This window comes from Macrotis lagotis, chromosome 3, assembly GCF_037893015.1.
Source record: "Macrotis lagotis isolate mMagLag1 chromosome 3, bilby.v1.9.chrom.fasta, whole genome shotgun sequence".
Taxonomy (NCBI): Eukaryota; Metazoa; Chordata; class Mammalia; order Peramelemorphia; family Peramelidae; genus Macrotis; species Macrotis lagotis.
In genome coordinates this window covers 94,786,903-94,807,331 of record NC_133660.1, presented here as the reverse complement: position 1 = coordinate 94,807,331, position 20,429 = coordinate 94,786,903, and the positions used below count along the sequence as shown (strand labels likewise).

Below are 20,429 nucleotides of genomic sequence, written 5' to 3'. Positions count from 1 at the left end.
GAGAATTCAACAATCACTGAACCCCTAAAAATTCATGACACAAAACTCCACCTCACAACAAATAGTAGTTTAATAAATCATATTTATATTTATTATAATAATGTTTGTATATATTGTTTACCCTACCTCACATATCTCCTTTCATATATTATTCATATATTGTTCTTACGGTGGTTGTGAAGTTGGAATGACATATCTAAAAATTTACAAATCTTAAAACACTTATGAAAATATTAGCTACTACTATATAATTTTTGTTACCACATTAGATGTTTAAAGCAATTCTAGGAAGTGTGATCTTTTCCACATTGATAAATGAGGCAAATGAGTTTGAGAGATATTAAGGGATTGCCCCAGGTTTACATAGGTACAGCATAAGGTAAAAGTTGAATTCAGTTTTTCTAGCCTCAAAGTCAGAGTTATCTGATTTTTTTAGCAAGACAATGGGGGTTAAGTGACTTATTCAAGGTCACTCAGCTAGGCAATCCTTAAGTGACTGAGGCTAAATTTGAATTCAGGTCCTTGGGACTCCAGGGCCAATGCTCTATCCACTGTGACACCTAGCTGTACCTGAGTTGTACAATTTGTTGGGCAAACTAACAGCCCCATTTTAGTAAGTGAAGGAGGATGCCTATAATATGATCTGGGGATGAACGTAAACAAGGAAGAAGCTATTCTAAGTTAGGGATCGTTTTTTTCCTGGTATATTTCAATGTTACTAGAATTTCTCTAATCATCAATACCTTTTCATTGAATTCTTACGTTGTTACAAGGATAGTCAATAAATGCTTCTTGAATGCATAAATAAATGTAGCAAATAAGGTGGTAAATGGATACTCATCAAAGTGACCACAGAATGTTTGTGGTTTATTGTATTTTCTCCTAAGTATAGCCACCTAATCATAAATATTATGATATCTTCTATAAAACACACATAAAGTAGATTTTTCTACAAAGAACATACAATCTGTCAATGTTATCACTATAAAATTATTTTATATAAGGTATTAATTTTTATTCTTCATTCCATTATTTTAACAGCAATATATCAGTTTCCAAATACAAGCTAACAACTTAACATAGAAACATTTCTGTTAGTTAAAAAATAGTTAATATTGTAGAACCAGAAAACCATGGTAAAATATGAAGATATGCTTTCAAGGACATATTGTTTCTTTTTTTTTTTGGCTTTGCTCTGACTTATAAGAAAATATTTTCTGAATTTGATCATCTATTCAATACATAATTAGAATTCTTCTTATTTTGTAAAGGACACTTTATAACACTTCAAGGGTCACTGCTTGGGCCACTTCTTCTATAAATTCTTCCATGATCTCCCTACTTATAAATGTCATTAAATTTCAGAATATTCTGAATCTCTCCTTTTGTACCTTTCATGCCATAACTTTTATTATAATAATTTTGGTATATATTGTTTACCCTACCTCACAGAATGCAAGTTGCCTTCTCAGCAGGTAATATGACATTCACAAATCTTTGCATGCTCAGAACCTGTCACCTATATAACTATGAACTATGTACATAAGCAACATAGCTGCTTATGAAATAATTTTTTGAAAAATGTTGTAACAAATACAATATCCATACTAATTTATTTAGATGCAAATATATGCATGTATATATGACATACATATGTGTGCAGGTATATATTCTGGAATGTACCTTCAACAAATAAAAATTCAATAATACAATGAGTTTCATTAGAAGATTTAGGCGATTTAAATTTGGTCATAACACACAATATGTTTTTATGGAAACTAGTCTGAGGATCTGTTATGTGCAGATGATTTGAATTACTAAATGAAAGAATGTATATAACTTTTTAGCATCCAGATCTGAATATGTTTCTTACCATTACCTTACAATTATTCAGTTGAAGTTACTGCAAATGAAATACTCATTGGATATTTGAAAGATTATGCAGGATAGAAACAAAGTCTACAAAAACTAGCAAGAAAATATGTCCATTTTCATAAAATTTAGTTTAACCAAGTGGCCTTGGTTATTAGATTTGCACATTATAAGTATCTAAGAGAAACAGGAGAGATTCAAAACGGTTTAAAATAAGGGTACATGCATGATCTAGGAAGATCTTTTCATGGTTTTGGTGACCCTTCCATTCTCCAGTGTTTCTATACCCACCATCAATAACCCTTTTCTTGACTCATTAACTGGGCATTATATAGTAGTAAAGTAATTTCACTATCCAAGATATGTTTACATTGACACTATTGCCTACAACTAAAATACCCTCCAAGCATCTATGCCTTTTGAAAATTCACCTTTCCCTGATCTATGCTAATACTTTACGCATTATCCTTTACTTTAATTTTACTCTTATATTTAGTTTTTTTTATTCCAAGAAAGAACTATTCTGATGCTTCAATATGGCATAAAAATATCCTTATGGGCTATTAAGCATTATTATTTTATTTTAAATTGACATAATAGATTTAACATACTTATTTTCATTTTATTTCATTAGATCCTCAAAATTTTGTTTATATCACTAAAACACAAGTATTGATAGGCTTCTCTAAGTCAGAAGGTTTCCATGTATGGATCTAGCAATAGACTATGCTGCTCATCTAAAGGTCCTTCTAGTTATGCTTGGAAGAGAATCACCTCTTGAATGGGGGACATCAGTGGATAAAATCAGTGTTGATTTTGATGTAATTAATTCTTTTCTACAGTATTGTTTATGATATAATGTTTTATAGAATGAGATAGAGAAAAAGAAAAACTGGAAAGAATACACAGAAGAACTAAACAAGAACAATATTAACATCACCAATAATCATGATGGTATGTTTATTGCTGAAGAGGTAGAGAAGAATGAAGCCATGAGCTTTAGACTGTTGGAGATGAATTCCTTCTGAACTATTTAAAACCCTAAAAAATGCTACTGCCAAAGTGCTATAATCAGTATGATAACAAATTTGAGAAACAAATTTCCCCAAAGGGAAATTTGGAAAAGATAATTTTATGACCCATTACTGAAGAAGAGCAATGCAAAAATACAAAAGTTCAAATTACCAAGTATTGGAACTCATTTCACAGGTTGGTCAGGTTATGTTTAACATTATGCAATCTATGCATCAGCAATATATGAACTGAGGCAGAGGAACTAGAAACCAAATTGCCAATATTTCCTGGATTATTGAGAAAGCAAAGAAGATGAAGAAAAACATCTACTTCTATTTATCTGATTTCACTGATTATTCTAAAGTCTGTGACTATGAATGAAGACAAAATGTGGCAAGTCCTCACTGATGGCAAAACCAGATGATCTTATTTGTCTTTTAAAGAACCTAGATGTGGCCGAAAGCAGGAATAAAAATTGAACACTGAACAACTGATTTGTTTAAGATTGGAAAATATTATGACAAGGCCATATATTGTTACCTTATTTATGAAGTGCATCATGAAAAATGCTATTTTGTATCTATCAAATGTTGAATTTAAGGTTCCTGGGAGGAATATCAACAATCTCAAATGTGCAGACAATACCAATCTGAGGTTAGAAAGTGAAAAGAAATGAGCTATCTTGATGGAACTAAAAAAAGAAAAGATAACTTGATTTAACATTTAAAAAAAATTTACTTTTGGGGCGGCTAGGTTGTGCAGTGGATAAAGCACTGGCCCTAGAGTCAGGAGTACCTGAGCTCAAATCCAGCCTCAGACATTTAATAATTAGCTTTGTGGCCTTGGGCAAGCCACTTAACCCCATTTGCCTTACAAAAATCTAAAAAAAATAAAAATAAAAAAAAAATTTGTAATGTTAATGGAATTATAATATCTAATATTGTTTCCATTTCTTCTACCTCTATTTGACCGAACGTGATAGGATACATTGCCAAGATCTTAGTAAGGGCAAATAGAGGTAGAAGAAATGGAAACAATATTAGATTTTATAATTCCATTAACATTACAAATTATAAAATATAGCTATCATAATTCATAAGGGTAACATTATAGTATTATAGAGAGTTATGAGAAATATGGAGAATATATTCATATCTTCATCTTACAGTTTAAGAAAGAAACTCAGTAATTAAGGGACTTTAATGCCACTTATAATATTTATCAGAATCTTCAAAGTTCATTTTAAAATTTTAGCATTCAATGTGTATTCTTCCCAAATCAGAAAAGACAAAATAAAATTAAATATGCTGCTAACATGGGATATTTGTCTGAATATTGGCTAATGCATAGTCAACTTTAACTTTTACTAAATCATCATTACCTATACTAACTCCTGGGAAATTTTCTCTCTAAAGGAGAAGATTGAAAGGAAACAAGATAAAGTAAAATTGCATTGAACATGAAGCTTAAAAAACATGGAAAAATTGTGTTTTCGCACCAACTAAATATAGTTTGGATCTTAGATATGATATTTCTCTGGGACTCAGTTTGACCATTTATAAGGTAATGGTGCCTCATCAAAGATGACAAAGGGGGGCAGCTAGGTGGCACAGTGGGTAGAGCACAGAAGTCAGGAGGACCTGAAAGTCATAGTACACATTGCCAAAATCTTGGGTTTTTGTGTAGGTTTTTAAAGTTATGTTTTCTTCTTTCAGTCCCATCAAGATACCTCATTTCTTTTCACTCTCTACCCTCACATTGGTATTGTCTACACATTTGAGATTGTTGATATTTCTCCCAGGAACCTTAATTTCAACTTTTTGATAGATACAAAATAGCATTTTTCATGAGGCACTTCATAAATAAGTTAACAATATATGACCTTGTCATAATCTTTTTCCAATCTTAAACTAATCAATTGTTTGATGTTCAATTCTTATTGCTGTTTTAGTCAATGTCTAGGTTCTTTAGAAGACAAATAAGATCATCTGGTATTACCATCTGACTTCAGACACTTGATAATTGCCTAGTTGTGTGACTTTGGGCAAGTCACTCAACCACATTGCCTTCAATAAATAATTTTTTTTTAAAAAAGTTAAAGGACAGAAATAATCATAGATAGGAGGCCTGTATGAAGAAGGGTATGGTACAGCTATGAATTAATCCAAGCATTCTGGAAAATAAATGTAAATTGTTAGGAAAAGTAATTATACACATCAAATCATTTTCATCCAGGGATTCCACTACTAGATAGAAAACTCCAATGAAAACAAAGACACAAAGAAAAGTTCCATACAAACCAAAGTATTTATAGAAGTCCTTTTATTGTTAGCAATTTTTTTAAACAGGAAACTAAGTACTCAATGATTGGGAATTGAATTGCCCAATTGCAGTTTATTAATGAAATGAAATATTATGGAATTAGAAGTTGCTAAAAGGAATGCAGAGAAGCATAGGAAGACAAATGAATGGATATATAGTTAAGTCAACAGAATAAAAAATAATGTGTATAATGCAAATAAAAATAATCTTGAGATGCAATAGAGATCTGATTAATAGTAATTCACCTTTCAAATAATGAAATGTATTTCTTTCTGCATGATAATACTCTTGGATGACTATGGATGAAGAATGCTACACATATTGACAAATTATATTGTTTTCTATTACTTAACTGATTTTATTTTCTGATGTTTAAGGGAGGATTCAGTGGTTTTTTAGGAGACAAAAGTGAGAAATTATTGTGGAATAGACACCATTAACTAAAAAAAGTAAATAAAATGAGCAGGATGGGTTGTAGTATTATCATTCCATGTGGTAACCTATTAACAGAATGATGATGGGAAGCCTAGAAGAGTATATTTCAGGGAATTCCTTTATATGGCTGTTAAAGTGTATTCACAATCTTCACCCAAAAACATACCTTTTTTAAACTAAATTTCCTTCATTACTCCATTTCCTGAATCCAATGGTTCAGCCAAATTTGGCATCTTACTGTTCTTCATTCAGGTATTTCTCATTTCCATACCTCTGCACTGTTTTTCTCACATGACTAGAATAGTACTATCACTTCAATTCTACTTCCTAGGGGACTTTACTTTCTTCAAGATTCACCTCAAGTGCCAGAATCTCCATGAATTATTTCTTGATTTTGGATTTATTAGCTCTTGCACTTGCTGAACTCCCTTGAATTTATTTATTTATTCTGTATATACTCATATATGTGCATGTTGCCTCTCCCAAAATAAAGTAAGCACTATTTCAGCTTTGCCCTTGGATTATCACTATCTATAACACTGTCTGGCCCAAAAGAATTACCTATCAAATTCGAGTTGAATGATTGATGAAGGAGAGGGCTGTTTTCAAGCTCCATAGGTCAGAACAATGAATTAGGCAAAGTTAAAGAGGGACAGCCTGCAGGCTCAATGAAAAATATCTGAACACAATGTGAATTGTTTCCGGATAGAGTAAAGTCAGTTTCCCTTGATGGCTTCCAACAAAGATTGAATCACCACTTGAATACAATTAGGTGGCTCAGTAGATAAGAGTATGAGATTGGATATAGGGAAGATATAGCTTCAAATTCTTCCTCATTCATCTTATTAGCTAGATGAGTCTGGGGAAGTCATTTAACCACTCTGAGCCTCAGTTGTCTATTTATACAGCAGGGAGAAGAAAAGCACCTATATCCAAAGCATTGTGGTTGTGTGAGAATCAACTAAAGTAATATATATGTAAGTGTTTTGCACACTTTAAGATTATTTGTATGTATAGCACCTCTTTTTCTTTCTTTTTCACTTGCTGAATAAAGTCGTTTTTTGTATAGCTACACATGTTAGTAACCTTAGAAATCAAGTCCAATCCTAATCCTGTTTTACAGATGAAGAAATAGAGGCTCAAAGAGTTTAAAGACTTGCCCAAATTTACACAAGTAGAAATAAAGGGAACAATAAAATACTAACCTATTAACTCCAAATTCAGCTTTCTTTCCATTATTCCACATTTAATTTATATTCGGTCAAAGAAAAAAAGAGAGAAAAATAACAAATAATAATAATAAATCTAAGTGAAAATCAAGAAGTTAGAAGACAATGACAAATTAGAAAATAGACACTTGTAATATATAGATGAGTCTATAAAATGACAATTTTAAATCAAATCAAACACAAGGAATAGCTAGATTTTCTCCTCCATTGGTTCTCTTTTTCAGTATCAAGTGATTTGCCGGTTTGATTTAATTGATCTTGTATCTTAGCAGCAGTTAGAAAGAATCCATGTGAAAAGGTCAACATGTCGAAAGAAAAGCTGAAAATTTTAACTCAATTGTTCTTCTAACAGAAAATTCTTCAGGCCAATGACAGATAAGAAAGTAAATCTTGTAGAATTCCTGGATTTCTTTCTCCAGCATTTACACTCTCTTTCTCCTCTTGTGCCTCTATAGTGACCTGTCACTTAAGCTCTTTCTTAACTACCTTTCATTTGTAATTGGACTTTTGATGACCTTTTATATTCCTTTTCAACAACTTTTCAGAAAATTCCTTTAGACTCCTGAGATCTTTCCTTCTAAGTCTTTTGCATTAGAAGATTGTATCTTTAAAAAAGAACAAGAATGAAAATGATGGAAAAATTATCTCATCCTTATCTCTTCCTAAAACCCATCACTAGATCTGATCATGCTAGGCCCCACACCTTCCTCTAGTCTGAAGGAATCAGTGAAGAGAGAGAATGTATCCTCCTGGGATGACTTCCAACCATTAAAAAATGATAAAAGCATTCATCCTGTCTTCCAACTTAAACATTAATTAGCAAGCAAAATCTAGACATGGCTTTTTTTCCTCCCCTTGAGTTTCAAATTTAAAAAAAAAAAATAGTAATTAATCTGAGATACCTGGAAGAAAAATTTCTGTAACAATTTTATAAAGTTGTAAGTATTTAATAATTTAATCTAAAACAATATGGTCTAATACTATGACTGAATAACTTATATTTCTGTGACATTTTATGTTTTCAGAGTCCTTTGTGTACATTATCTCTATTAAGTTTTAAGACAGTCGAATGGAACAGATACTAGATAAGTTTTTAATCTCCATTTTAAGGAAGAAATTGAGGATATGACTTTCGACACTTAGCTTAAGTGTTAGAAGAAGTTTCATTTAGTTTGTCCTAACTGAAAGGACCAACATACTCTCCAGTATGCCATCCTGTCTCTCTTTTATCAAACAGTTAATTATTCTAGATTAGTTTCTTAAATTAGTCTCTTGAATTTACATGCTTATATTGTATTGTTCAAAATCATTTCCTAGCCTATATAACATGGTTATATTTAAAATTGAACAGGCCAGCTAAAGAGAAGGGACTGTCTTAATGAGACATACATCTCACTTGAAAATTATATAGCCAGAAAAGTTGTTTCTTATAAACACAGCATAAACATTTCCTTGTTTTCCTTGCAGTTAATGATACTTTTTTATTTAAAAGAAAGTTCATTTTAATGTTGCTTTGTTATTACAGAAATGTATTCCAAAGATATTTAGAATGATAATATTTGCACTTCTGAAAAAGACCAGCTAATGATAAAATGAAATAGTAACCACAGTTTGTCTTAATAGTCTCCCTTTTTGTGATTTTTCTATTTTATGATTGCTTACGTAGCATTTTCAGCTTTAAAATGCATGTCAATGAATCGTTCAGAGCACCAGCTGTCATCCTAGTTAAATCTTAAATAGACAAATTGCTCATATTTCATGTACCAGTTATTCTTGAAGCTTCATCAAAGTGGCATTACTTCCTGTTTTACAACTAGTGCACATTTTTTTCTTTGCATTGAAAGAGGTTGTTTGGTATTCCAGTTCTCAAGGAAAAGATTCTCACCTCTCTTTCATAACTATATGTTATTAAATTCCACTAAGACAACTTTTTTGCTGTGTTGTCAAAAGGAAAACTTATTCTGCACCCTGGTATCCTGAATTCCATTATAAGAGTGATAGAGCAATGAGGGTATTTCTGCTTATAAAAAGCACTAGCATGGTGTAGTGGAATAATAAACTTCTCATTTTAAAAATCTGCATTCAAATCTTACCTCAGAAACTTCATGATTTTTGGTTTTATCACTTCATTACCCTAAGCCTCAGTTTCCTCATGTGAAACTGAAGTTGAGAAAAGCATATTAAAATTTCTTTATAGAAAAACTGAAAATATTAAGATTAAAGATGTCCTCTAAAGTTCTTTCCAAAATCCTTGGGAAAGTCCTTTAAAAAAAGTTTTTATTGAGAAAAAGGATTATGAAAAAATAGGTCTTGAATTTTTAAAAATATAAAAAACTCCCCATCATGAAGTGATTTGCTTAATGACCTTTTAAGGGAAATTTCTTCAGTACTGATTCTACTGGAAATAATTGGTAAGCTAGTATTCATAAATAGAAAGGATTATGATATCAATAAAAGAAAAGAATTTTCTCCTGTAATGGGATACTGACTTGGTTTCTCCATTTAGGGATTTTAAAGTAGATTGTATTTTATGATATCATTTCCTAGTTCAATATTTCTATGATTTAATTTGAAAACTTTTTCAGTCATAGATTGTCAGAACCTTGGAGACTGAAGAATTCTGGACAATACTACAAGCTAAATTGGTTTGTGTAGATATAAATGTTATATTAAATAATATTTCTGGCAAGCCTGAACCTAAATCAAAGTGTAAAATGAAACTATATTAATATTTTGTTTTTTCCCTGAACATGCATTGATTTCTTAGAGCATCAAAGTAGGTAGTTAATTCCAAGCATTTTACAAAAGTTAAAGTGCTTTGTTTTTAAAATTTTGTGAAAGGTTTTATTTATTTTGAGTTTTACAATTTTTTCCCCCAATTTTCATTCGCTCCTCCCACTCCCCAGAGAAGGCAGTTTGCTAGTCCTTTCATCATTCACATAGTATGGATTGACCTAAATGGAATGTGATGAGAGAGAAATCATATCCTTACAGAAGAAACATAAAGTATGAGATATAGCAGAATTATATAATAAGACAATATATTTTTTTAAATTAAATGTAATAGTCCTTGGTGTTTGTTTAAACTTCAAAATTCTTTCTCAGGATACAGATGGCGTTCTGGAACATAGACAACCCAAAATTGTGTCTAACTGTTGCCCTATTGGTGTGAGCAAGTCCATCAGAATTGCTCATCACTCCCATGTTGCTGTTAAGGAGTACAATGATCTTCTGGTTCTGTTCATCTCGCTGAGCATCAGTTCATGCAAATCATTTCCAGACTTCCCTGAATGACTCATCCCTCCTGGTTTCTAATAGGAAAATAATGTTCCATCACATCCATATACCACCATTTGTTAAGCCATTGCCAATATATGATGAACATTTCCTCAGTTTCATTTCTTTGTCACCAAAAAGAAAGCTGTAATGAAGATTTCTGAACAAGTGATGTTTATACATTTTTTCATAATCTCTTCAGGGTATTGATCCAGTAGTGGCATTGCTGGATCAAAGGGTACGCACATTTTTGTTGCCCTTTTGGAGTATTTCCAAATTGCTCTCCAGAAAGGATGGATGAATTCACATATTTCCCACATCCTTTCCAACATTGATCATTGTCCTTTCTGGTCATATTGGCCAGTCTGAGAGGTATGAGATGATACCTCAGAGATTTTTTTAATTTGTATTTCTCTAATAATTAGTGATTTAGGAGCAATTTTTCATATGATTAGGGATTGCTTTGATTTCCTGATCTGTAAAGTGCCTTTGCATATCATTTGACCATTTTTCAATTGGGGGAATGGCTTGTCTTTTTTTTTAATCGACTCAGTTCTCTGTATATTTTAGAGATGAGTCTTTTGTCAGAAACACTAGTTATAAAAATTGTTTCCCAATTTACTACATTTCTTCTGATCTTGGTTACAGTGGTTTTGTCTGTGGAAAAGCTTTTTAACTTAATGTAATCGAAATCATCTAGTTTGTTTTTAATGACGTTCTCTTTCTAGGTCACAAACTTCTTTCCATTCCATAGATCTGACAGGTAAACTACACCCTTATCTTCTAGATTGTTTATAATATTGTTTTTAATGTCTAAATCCTGTATCCATTTTGATCTTTTCTTGATATAGAGTATGAGGTGTTGGTCTAATCCAAAATTCTTTCATTCTAACTTCCAACTTTCCAAGCAGTTTTTATTGAAGAGACAGTTTTTTATCCCAATAGCTGGACTCTACAAATGGTAGATTATTGTAATATTTTCCTGATACTGCATCTAGGCTATTCCACTGATGTACTACTCTATTTTTTTTACCAAATACCAGTCAGTTTTAATGACTGATGCTTTATAATATAATTTTAGATTTGATGGGGCTAAGCCACCTTCTTTTGCACTTTTTTCATTAAACCCGTGAAGATTTTCGACCATTATTTCTTTACTTACAATTTTTTCTAACTCATTTAGTAATTTTTTTTGGAATTTTTATTGGTAGGGCACCAAACAAGTAGTTTAGTTTTGGTAGAATTGTCATTTTTATTATATTAGCTCATCCTATTCATGAGTAGTTGCATATATACCCAATTATTTAAGTCTGATTATATTTGTGTGAGAAATGTTTTGTAATTGTTTTCAAAAATTTCTGAGTCTGCCTTGACAGGTAGACTCCCAGGTATGTTATATTGAATGAGTTTACTTTGAATAGGATTTCTCTTTCTAGCTCTTTTTGCTGCATCTTGCTAGTTATATATAGAAATTTGGAGGATTTATGAGAGTTTATTTTTATATCCTGAGACTTTGCTAAAGTTGCTAATTATTTCTAGTAGTTTTTTAGATGATTTTTTGGGATTCTCTAGGTATACTATCATGTCATCTGCAAAGAGTGAGAGTTTTGTCTCTTCCTTCCCTATTCTAAATAATTCAATTTCTTTTTCTTCTCTTATTGCTGAAGTTAACATTTCTAATACAATATTGAACAGTAGTGGTGATAGTGGGCATCCTTGTTTCACCTCTGATCTCACTGGGAATGACTTGAGCCTAACCTCATTGCATATAATGCTTGTTGATGGTTTCAGATAGATAGTGTTTATTATTATAGAGTCTATTTATTCCTACACTCTCTAGTGCTTTTAGTAGGAATGGGTGCTGTATTTTGTCAAAAGCATTTTCAGCATCTATTGATATAATCAATATGACTTTTAATAGATTTGTTATTGATATAATGAATTATACTTACAGTTTTTATAATATTGAAACAATCCTGCATTCCTGGGAGAAATCCTAATGAGTTATAATGTATTATCCTAGTGATAACTTGTTGTAATCATTTTGCTAAGATTTTGTTTAAGATTTTTCCATCTATATTAATCGAAGAGATAGTTCTATAATTTTCTTTCTCTGTTTCAACTCTTACTGGTTTAGGTATCAGTACCATATTGGTGTCATAGAAAGAGTTAGCAGAGTTGCATCTTCACCTTCTTTTACAAATAGTTTATATAGAACTGGAACCAGTTAGTTGTTGCTTAAATGTTTGATAGAATTCACCTGTAAATCCATCTGGCCCTGGAGATTTTTTCCCTAAGGAGTTCAATAATGAATTGCTAAATTTCTTTTTTCTGAGATAGTGTTATTTAGGTATTTCATTTCCTCTTTATTTAACCCAGGTAACGTATGTTTTTGTAAATATTCCTCAATTTCATTTAGATTATCAAGTTTATTGGCACAGAATTGGGCAAAATAATTCTGATATATTCATTTAATTTTCCACCTTATTGGTAGTGAGTTTACCTTTTTCATTTATTATACTAGCAATTTGGTTTTCTTCTTTCTTTTTTATATCCAAACTGACCAGAGGATTACCAATTTTATTACTTTTTTCATTAAACCTGCTCTTGGTTTTATTTCTTAGTACAATAGTTTTTTTCGCTTTCAATTTTATTAATTTCTCCTTTAATTTATAGTATTTCTAATTTGGTATTTAACTATGGTTTTTTAATTTGTTCTTTCTCTAATTGTTTTAATTGCATATTTAATTCATTGGTTTCCTCTTTCCCTAATTTATTCATATAAGCATTTAAAGATATAATATATACTCTGACAGCCACCTTGAGTGTATCCCATAGGTTTTAGTATGTTGTTTCATTATTGTCATTATCTAGGTTAAAATAATTAATTCTTTCCTAAAATTTGTTCTTTGATCCATTCATTCTTTAAAATGAAGTTATTTAACTTACAATTAGTTTTGGATCTATATCTCCCTGGCCCAATATTCCATGTGAGTTTTATTGAATTATGATCTGAGAAAGATATATTCACTATTTCTGCCTTTCTGCAATTGATCCTTAGGTTTTTGTGCCCTTGTACATGGTCAGTTTTTGTGTAAGTGCCATGTATTGCAGAAAAGAAAGTATATTCCTTACTATCCCCACTCAATTGCCTCCATAAGTCTATAATATCTAAGTTTTCTAATAATCAATTTACCTCCTTAACTTCTTTCTTGCCTATTTTATATTTAGATTTATATAAATCTGAGAGTGGGAGGTTGAGGTCTCCCACTAGTAGACTTTTGCTGTCAATATCTTCCTGTAACTACTTCAAATTCTCCTCTAAGAATTTGGATGCAATACCATTGGTTCCATACATATTCTGTATTGAAATTACTTTATTGTCTATAGTACCTTTTAGGAGGATATAGATTCGTTCCTTATTTCTTTTATTGCTTTTATTTTTTTTCAGCTGCTTTGTCTGAGATAATGATTGCTACCCCTGCTTTTTTTCACTTCAGCTGAAGCAAAATATATTTTGCTCCAAACTTTTACCTTTACTCTATAGGCATCTCTCTGCTTCAAATGAATTTCTTGTAAGCAGCATATTATAGGATTCTGGTTTTTAAATCCACTCTGCTATTCCATTATTTTTTTACAAGGCAATGAGGTTAAGTGGCTTGCCCAAGGCCACATGGCTAGGCAATTATTAAGTGTCTGAGGCCAGACTTGAACTCAGGTACTCTTGACTACAGGGCCAGTGCTCTATCCACTGTGCCACCGAGCTGTGCCTATTCCCTTATGTTTTAAGGGGGAGTTCATCCCATTCATATTCAAAGTTACAATTACTACCTCTTTATTGCCTTCTATCTTATCTTCCTCTGTTTGTATTTCCCCCCTTTTTTCCTTTTATCCACATTCCCCACTGTATTGTTTCTGAATAGCACCAACTTCAGTGTGTATGCCCTCCTATATCCAGCCCCCTTCCCCTTTTACCCCCTTTCCCTTTTCCCCTTCTTCTTTCCCTTCCTTCTATTAATCCCCCCTTTCCTCCCTCTCCTCTTTTCCCCTTTTCACACTTTAAGGGTTAGATAAATTTCTTAACTTAACTGAGTGTGCATTTGTTAACTTAAAACCAATTTGATGAGAGTAAGATTCAGGTAGTTCTCATCTCCTCCCTTCTTTCCCTGTATTGCAATAAGTTCTTTGTACCTCTTAATGTAATAATATTTAGCCCATTTTAGTCTCCTCCATCCTCCTTTGCTGTTACCCTTTTTAAAGTAGGTATTGTTTTAAAATCATTCCATCTAAAATTAGAAAAAAAAATTACACAAAGTTATAAGAAAATTCATATGGAGAAATAAAAAGTCAAGAAATTTCCAGGTATTCAAACAAAAAAAGTGCAAAATCAGGTGGCTTAACCATACCAGGTCTAAAATTATATTATGAAGCATCAGTCATCAAAACTGTCTGGTATTGATTAAGAAATAGAGTGGTAGATAAGTGGAATAGACTAGGTGAAATAGCAGGAAATGATTAAAGTAATCTGCTGTTGGATAAACCCAAAAAATCCAGCTATTGGGCAAAAAAAAAACCCCTCTCTCTTCGATAAAAGCTGATGAGAAATTTGTAAGTTAGTATAGAAGAAACTTAGATTAGACCAACACTTTGTACCCTATACCAAGATAAGATCAAAATGGATACAAGAACACAATATTATAAGCAAACTAGAACATATATGGAAAGGGAAGCAATTTAAGACCAAGAAGAAATGGAGAACATCACTAAAAACAAACTAGATGACTTTGATTAATTAACAAGCTTTTCCTCCAGACAAAACCACTGTAACAAAGATCAAAAGAAATGTATTATATTGATAAACAATCTTTACAACTAGTATTTCTGACTAATGATTAATTTCTAAAATATACAGAGAACTGAGTCAAATTTAAAAAAAAAAAAACAAGCCATTTTCCAATTGAGAACTGGTCAAAGGATATACAAACTCAATTTACAGATGATGGAAACAAAGTGATCCATAGTCATGAAAAATTGTTCTAAATCCTTCTTATTAGAGAAATCCAAATTAAAGCATCTCTTAGCCACCACCTCACACTTCTCAGACTGGTCAATATGACCAGAAAGGACAATGATCAATGTTTGAAGAGATGTGGGAAATCTGGGTCATGTATTCATTGTTAGTGAACTCATCCAAACTTTCTGGAGAGCAATTTGGAATTATGCCAAAAGGGCGACAAAAATTTGCATGCTCATTGATCCAGCAATGCCACTATTGAATCTATATCATGAAGAATTAATGAAAAAGGGTAAAAACATCTTTTGTTCAAAAATATTCATAGCAGCTGTTTGTGGTGGGAAAGAATTGGAAATCAAGTAAATGTCCTTCAATTGGGAATGGTTTAACAAACTGTGGTTTTGGAACACTTAATGTTCTATTAGAAATGAGGAGGGATGGGAAATCAGGGAAGCTAGGAGGGATTTACATGAACTGATGCTGAATGAGATGAGCAGAACCAGAAAAACATTGCATACCCTAACAGTAACATGGGAGTGACGATCAACCTTGATGGACTTTTTCTTTCCATCAGTGCTGAAATCAGGGACAATTTAGGACTATCTGTAATGCAGAATACTGTCTGTATCCAGACAATGAATTGTGGATTTTGAATAAAAACAAACTGATATCTTATTATGTAATCCTGATATTGCTTGTAATTTATTTTTCTTACTTAAGCATATGATTTTTCTCTCATCACATTCAATTTATATCAATGTATACCATGGAAACAATGTAAAGACTGACAGATTGCCTTCTGTGGGTGGTGGAGGGAGGGAAGCAAGATTATGGGGAAAATTGTAAAACCCAAAGTAAATAAAATATTTCAAAGAGAAAATTTAAAAAAATAAATCATTCTATCTGAGTCACAGAAAGGTCTTGAGTGTGTGTGCATCACATCTGGCTGTTCTCTCTACTAGAATTACAATTATTGAGAATTATTAGAGTCTTTCTCCCAGGTAAGCATATATCCAGTTTAATCTTATTGGATAACAATTTCCCAAATAAGTCATGTGTAAGTATCTCTTCTGGCTAATTAAATTCTCTCCAATAGAGTTACAGTTCCTAAGAGTGGTTAAAGCCTTTATTCCAGGTAAGGATATTGCCAGTTTTATATTATTTGAGAACATTTTTCCCTCCCCCCTATCCTTTCTTTAAAATTTTACCTTATCATGGGTCTCTTGAGTCTCATGTTTCAAGTCCAAATTTTCTATTAAGCTCTGATCTTTTGATCAGGAAGGGTTGGAAGTCTCTGATTTCATGAAATGCTCATCTTTTGCCCCGGAAGAGAAGGCTCAGCTTTACTGGATAATGGATTCTTGCCTGCATTCCAAGCTCCCCTTACTTTTCAGAATATTGCATTTCAGGCCCTTTGATCCCTTAATGTTGATTCTGCCAGCTGTGTAATCCTTATTTCGGCTTCTTGGTATTTAGATTTTTTCTTTCCGGCTGCTTGCAGGATTTTCTCTTTTATCTGATAGTTCTGGAGTTTGGCTACAATATTCCTTGTTTTTTGTTTCATTTTCAGATCCCTTTCCAAAAGGGATCTATGTATTTTTTTCAATAACTATTTTTCTCTTCTGGTTCCATGATATCAGGCCAGTTTTGTATCACTAAAACCTGTAATATTGAGTCCAGGCTTTTTTTTTTCTTCAATGTTATAAGGAAGACCAATTTTTTAGGTTATCTTTTCTCAATCTATTCTCAAGGGCAATGGTTTTGCTGATGAGGTATTTAAAACTTTCTTCTGTTTTTTTTTCAGTTTTTCAGTTTTGTTTAACACATTCTTGTTGTCTCATGAAAACTCCTTTTCCAATTGGTCAAGTCTATTTTTGTAAGAGTTTTCCCTTTGATCATTTGAGGTTTTGAGTGAATTATTTTCTTTTTGCATTTGTCCAATTGTAGTTTTCCAAGGATTTGTTTTATTATTGAAAGGTGTTAATTTTCTCTTGGATTTCTTTTCCCAAATTTTCCAATTGATTTTTAAACTCTTTCCTGATTTCTTCATGGAATTCTTTCTGTGATGAAGACAAAATCATATTCTCCTCAGGGGTTCTATGTCTCTCTGAATTAGGATCTTTTCCTTCTAGAAATTTCTCTGTGGTCCCCCTGTTCTGCTGACCTTTCTTCATTTTCCTAAGATCTTGTGTTAGTGGAGGGGCTGGTTCACAGACATTTGGTATTGAGATCCCTAGAGGCTTTACTCACTAAGTGTGGTATCTCCACCTGGACAGTAGGAAATGCTGAAGCCTTTGTTCACTAAGTGGCTAGTAGGGGGTGTTCAATGTACTAGGGGATTACTGAATGTAATCTCTCCTCCAGGCCAGTAAGGCATAATAGAGGCTGCAACCTACCCTCCAGGACTTTGTGTGGCCACATCACCACTCTCTGATTGTTTCTCAGAGTGAAGTGGTTCCCACAGTGAAAGCCCCTGGGGAAGATCGTAGTTTGGTCAGACTCTTGTCTCTCCCCCACTGAAGGCAGGCACTCTGCACTCACCACACCCCTAATCCCTGAAGACAGATCTTGAGGTTAATGTTGGTTTTCTACCTTCTCATTCTGGGTTTTGTCAATAGGACTTCCATTAAGAAGTTCCTTTCATATAGTTTATGAGGGAAGAGAAGAAGGCCTTAGCATAAGACCTAGCTTGTCTCCTCTATCTTGGCCAGAAGTGAAAGTGCTTTTTTTATGCAAACAATTATTAACACTGGTTCAAATACTTAATTGAACTATGATATTATCTCTGTGAATTTTCCCTCCAAAGACATATATGGTAACATCTTCCCTGTTGTTCATTCATGCCCCCCTATAACTATGGTCACTGGCTACAAAGATTTGCTTATTTTTTTCTCACCATATTATATATCTTAAAAGGTTTATTTCCATTTTTATTGGCCTACAACCCAATTTCTTGGAGGGCTAACAATCTTTCCAACCCTGGATCTCTGAACCTTGTGTTTACCGTGTCTTTACATCCTTTCTTCAATAAAGTCAGCATCATCCATCATGATTCACATTTTGAAGAATTCAGCAAGTTAAAATTGCTAATACAACCCTTGAAACGCAAGTTTATTGAATTAAGCTGAGAAATGCAGTAAACAGACAGATTCATACACCTAAATAAAAAAGTCACTTATTTACAAAGTTCAGTAACTATGTAAGTTTTATAGAAACAATATTAGGTTTCTATCCCACAGGAATCAGGCTTAAAAGGTTTCTAAATACTGTAGGTGGAGCTAGAATCCTCATGCTGTCTCAGTATCAAGCTATTGAAATCTAATTAAATATCATGAACACTTGCTGAAAATCAATATAAAAATCTGGCCAGAATCAGCCAAATTGAAATCTGCAATTTTCTTGATTTCAGATGATCAAGACAGCTTCCACAGCTCTTGGGGGCTGTTGGGGAGCAGGCTTTTTTGTGCTGACTTTATCATGACAACTCTAGGTGATGCTTTGTGACAGGTGAAGGATACACATCTCCAGCAGCACGGGAGAAATTAACTCAGACAAAAGGCCATTTCTTGGATGGGGGGAAGTACCATATTCTGGGTAGCACATCAGAGGAACAGACGACAAGTCTGGGATCACAGCCAGTGGGGTAGGGGGTGGGGTTCCAGAGGGTGAAGACCTCAGATTCTTCTAGATTTCGAATGATGAATAAGCCACTGAAGAGTGATGTCTATATTATCCTTTTCTTTGCAAGAAATTGAATAACAGCAAATTTCTCTGTCCTGAATAGCAGAGAGATTCATTTTTTTCAATTAGTTGTTTCTCATACAAGGCATTGGGTAGGTCTCGCTTGTTTCCAAGTACTAGCACTGGAATGCCTTGTAACTGTGGTTTGTCCACAAGATTATGTAGCTCATTCCGAGAAGCTTCAATCTTTTCACGATCTGCAGCATCCACCATGTAAACAATTGCATTGACTCCTCTGCAGTACCATTCCCACATGCTTTGGAATCGTGGTTGCCCTCCTATGTCCAAGATCTTTATTGTGACGTTACCTGTAGTTTCTTTCCTCATGTTAAAGTCCACTGTTGGGATCATATCTTCACTGAACTGCCCTGATGCGATGACATTGATGAAGGTGGTTTTGCCCGAGTACTGCAGCCCCACCAGCGTCAGCTCCATCTCCTCCTTCCAGAAGAGGGAGCGGGACCAGTCCAGCAGCAGCGAGATGAGCACCAGGCGAGGGTGGGCGGTTTCCAGCGAGTGATGGGGCCCCCGCGCGACAAAGGCTCAGTGGCCCTGGCGGCGACACCAGCGGGGTCGGGCTCTCAGCATATTATGGACCCAAGCAAAGGAAAATTTATTCTTTCACTTGCTTATTACATTCTTTTAACTTCATGTTTCCCTATTTAGTATGTGTTGCAGGTTGTTCTTGTATCTATTTTCAAATTTCTTTGAGTCCTGAAATCATAATTAGAACACCACCAGTAGGAAATATATTATTATTAAAATATATTCCATTGTTTCAATGTCATTAATGTAACATTGGGAATTTCTTTAAAGTTTTAGGTCATTCTTGTCTTCCTATTGAATTGAATCAAACTTACTAACCATTTTTCATATCTATGCCAGTTATACACTAATAACACAATTCTTAATGGTGGTCTTCTAATTCTATGACATCATTGAAGAAAATAACATTTATCAAATCCAATTTTCTTTTCACTGTCACAAACTATCCTTCACAAATATGAAAACTGATGAAATATATAAAATCTTCCTAAGAATCCTTTTTGAGTCTGACTGTTATACTGGATTTTCTGAATCACAGTTGTAAGAATTTCTGCTAAGCACACAATGTAACTTAGTACAATAAAATATTTCCTTAAAAGTGGCCCCCTTATTATTTAGTATCTTTTCATTTTTTTACCTTGACCTCATTTACAGGGTTTCTTCCATTCTATATACCTGGAACCAAGGCTTATAAAACACAAAACCAATTTTCAGGAGGCAAATAGGCATAGTTTTCTTCATAATACATTCTTATTTTCAGTTCCAAATTCTCTCTTTTCTCCCATCAAAGCAGCAGCTAAATGTCACATAGATAGAAATGCTAAGCCTGGAGTCAGAAAGACTCTTCTTTCTGAGTTCAAATCTGACCTGAAATAATATTAATATAATACTGGGCAGGTCACTTAACCCTGTATGTCTCAAATCCTTATTGATAAAATGAGTGGGAAAAGAAAATGGCAAATCACTCTAGTTTCTTTTGT

General features: G+C 33.1%; 2 protein-coding genes across 2 annotated transcripts in view; both read right to left on the bottom strand.

Annotated features, from left to right (window-relative positions):
- Nucleotides 1-20,429, bottom strand: part of SPOCK3 (SPARC (osteonectin), cwcv and kazal like domains proteoglycan 3) — a 740,694-nt gene that overhangs the window by 552,490 nt on the left and 167,775 nt on the right. The window lies entirely within an intron of this gene.
- LOC141517137 (ADP-ribosylation factor-like protein 8B) overlaps nt 18,745-20,429 on the bottom strand; it is a 168,056-nt gene continuing 166,371 nt past the window's right edge. The window contains 2 exon segments of the mRNA XM_074228028.1: nt 18,745-18,962; nt 18,964-19,445. Coding sequence (XP_074084129.1) covers nt 18,837-18,962; nt 18,964-19,445 — 608 coding nt within the window. The 3' untranslated portion in view covers nt 18,745-18,836.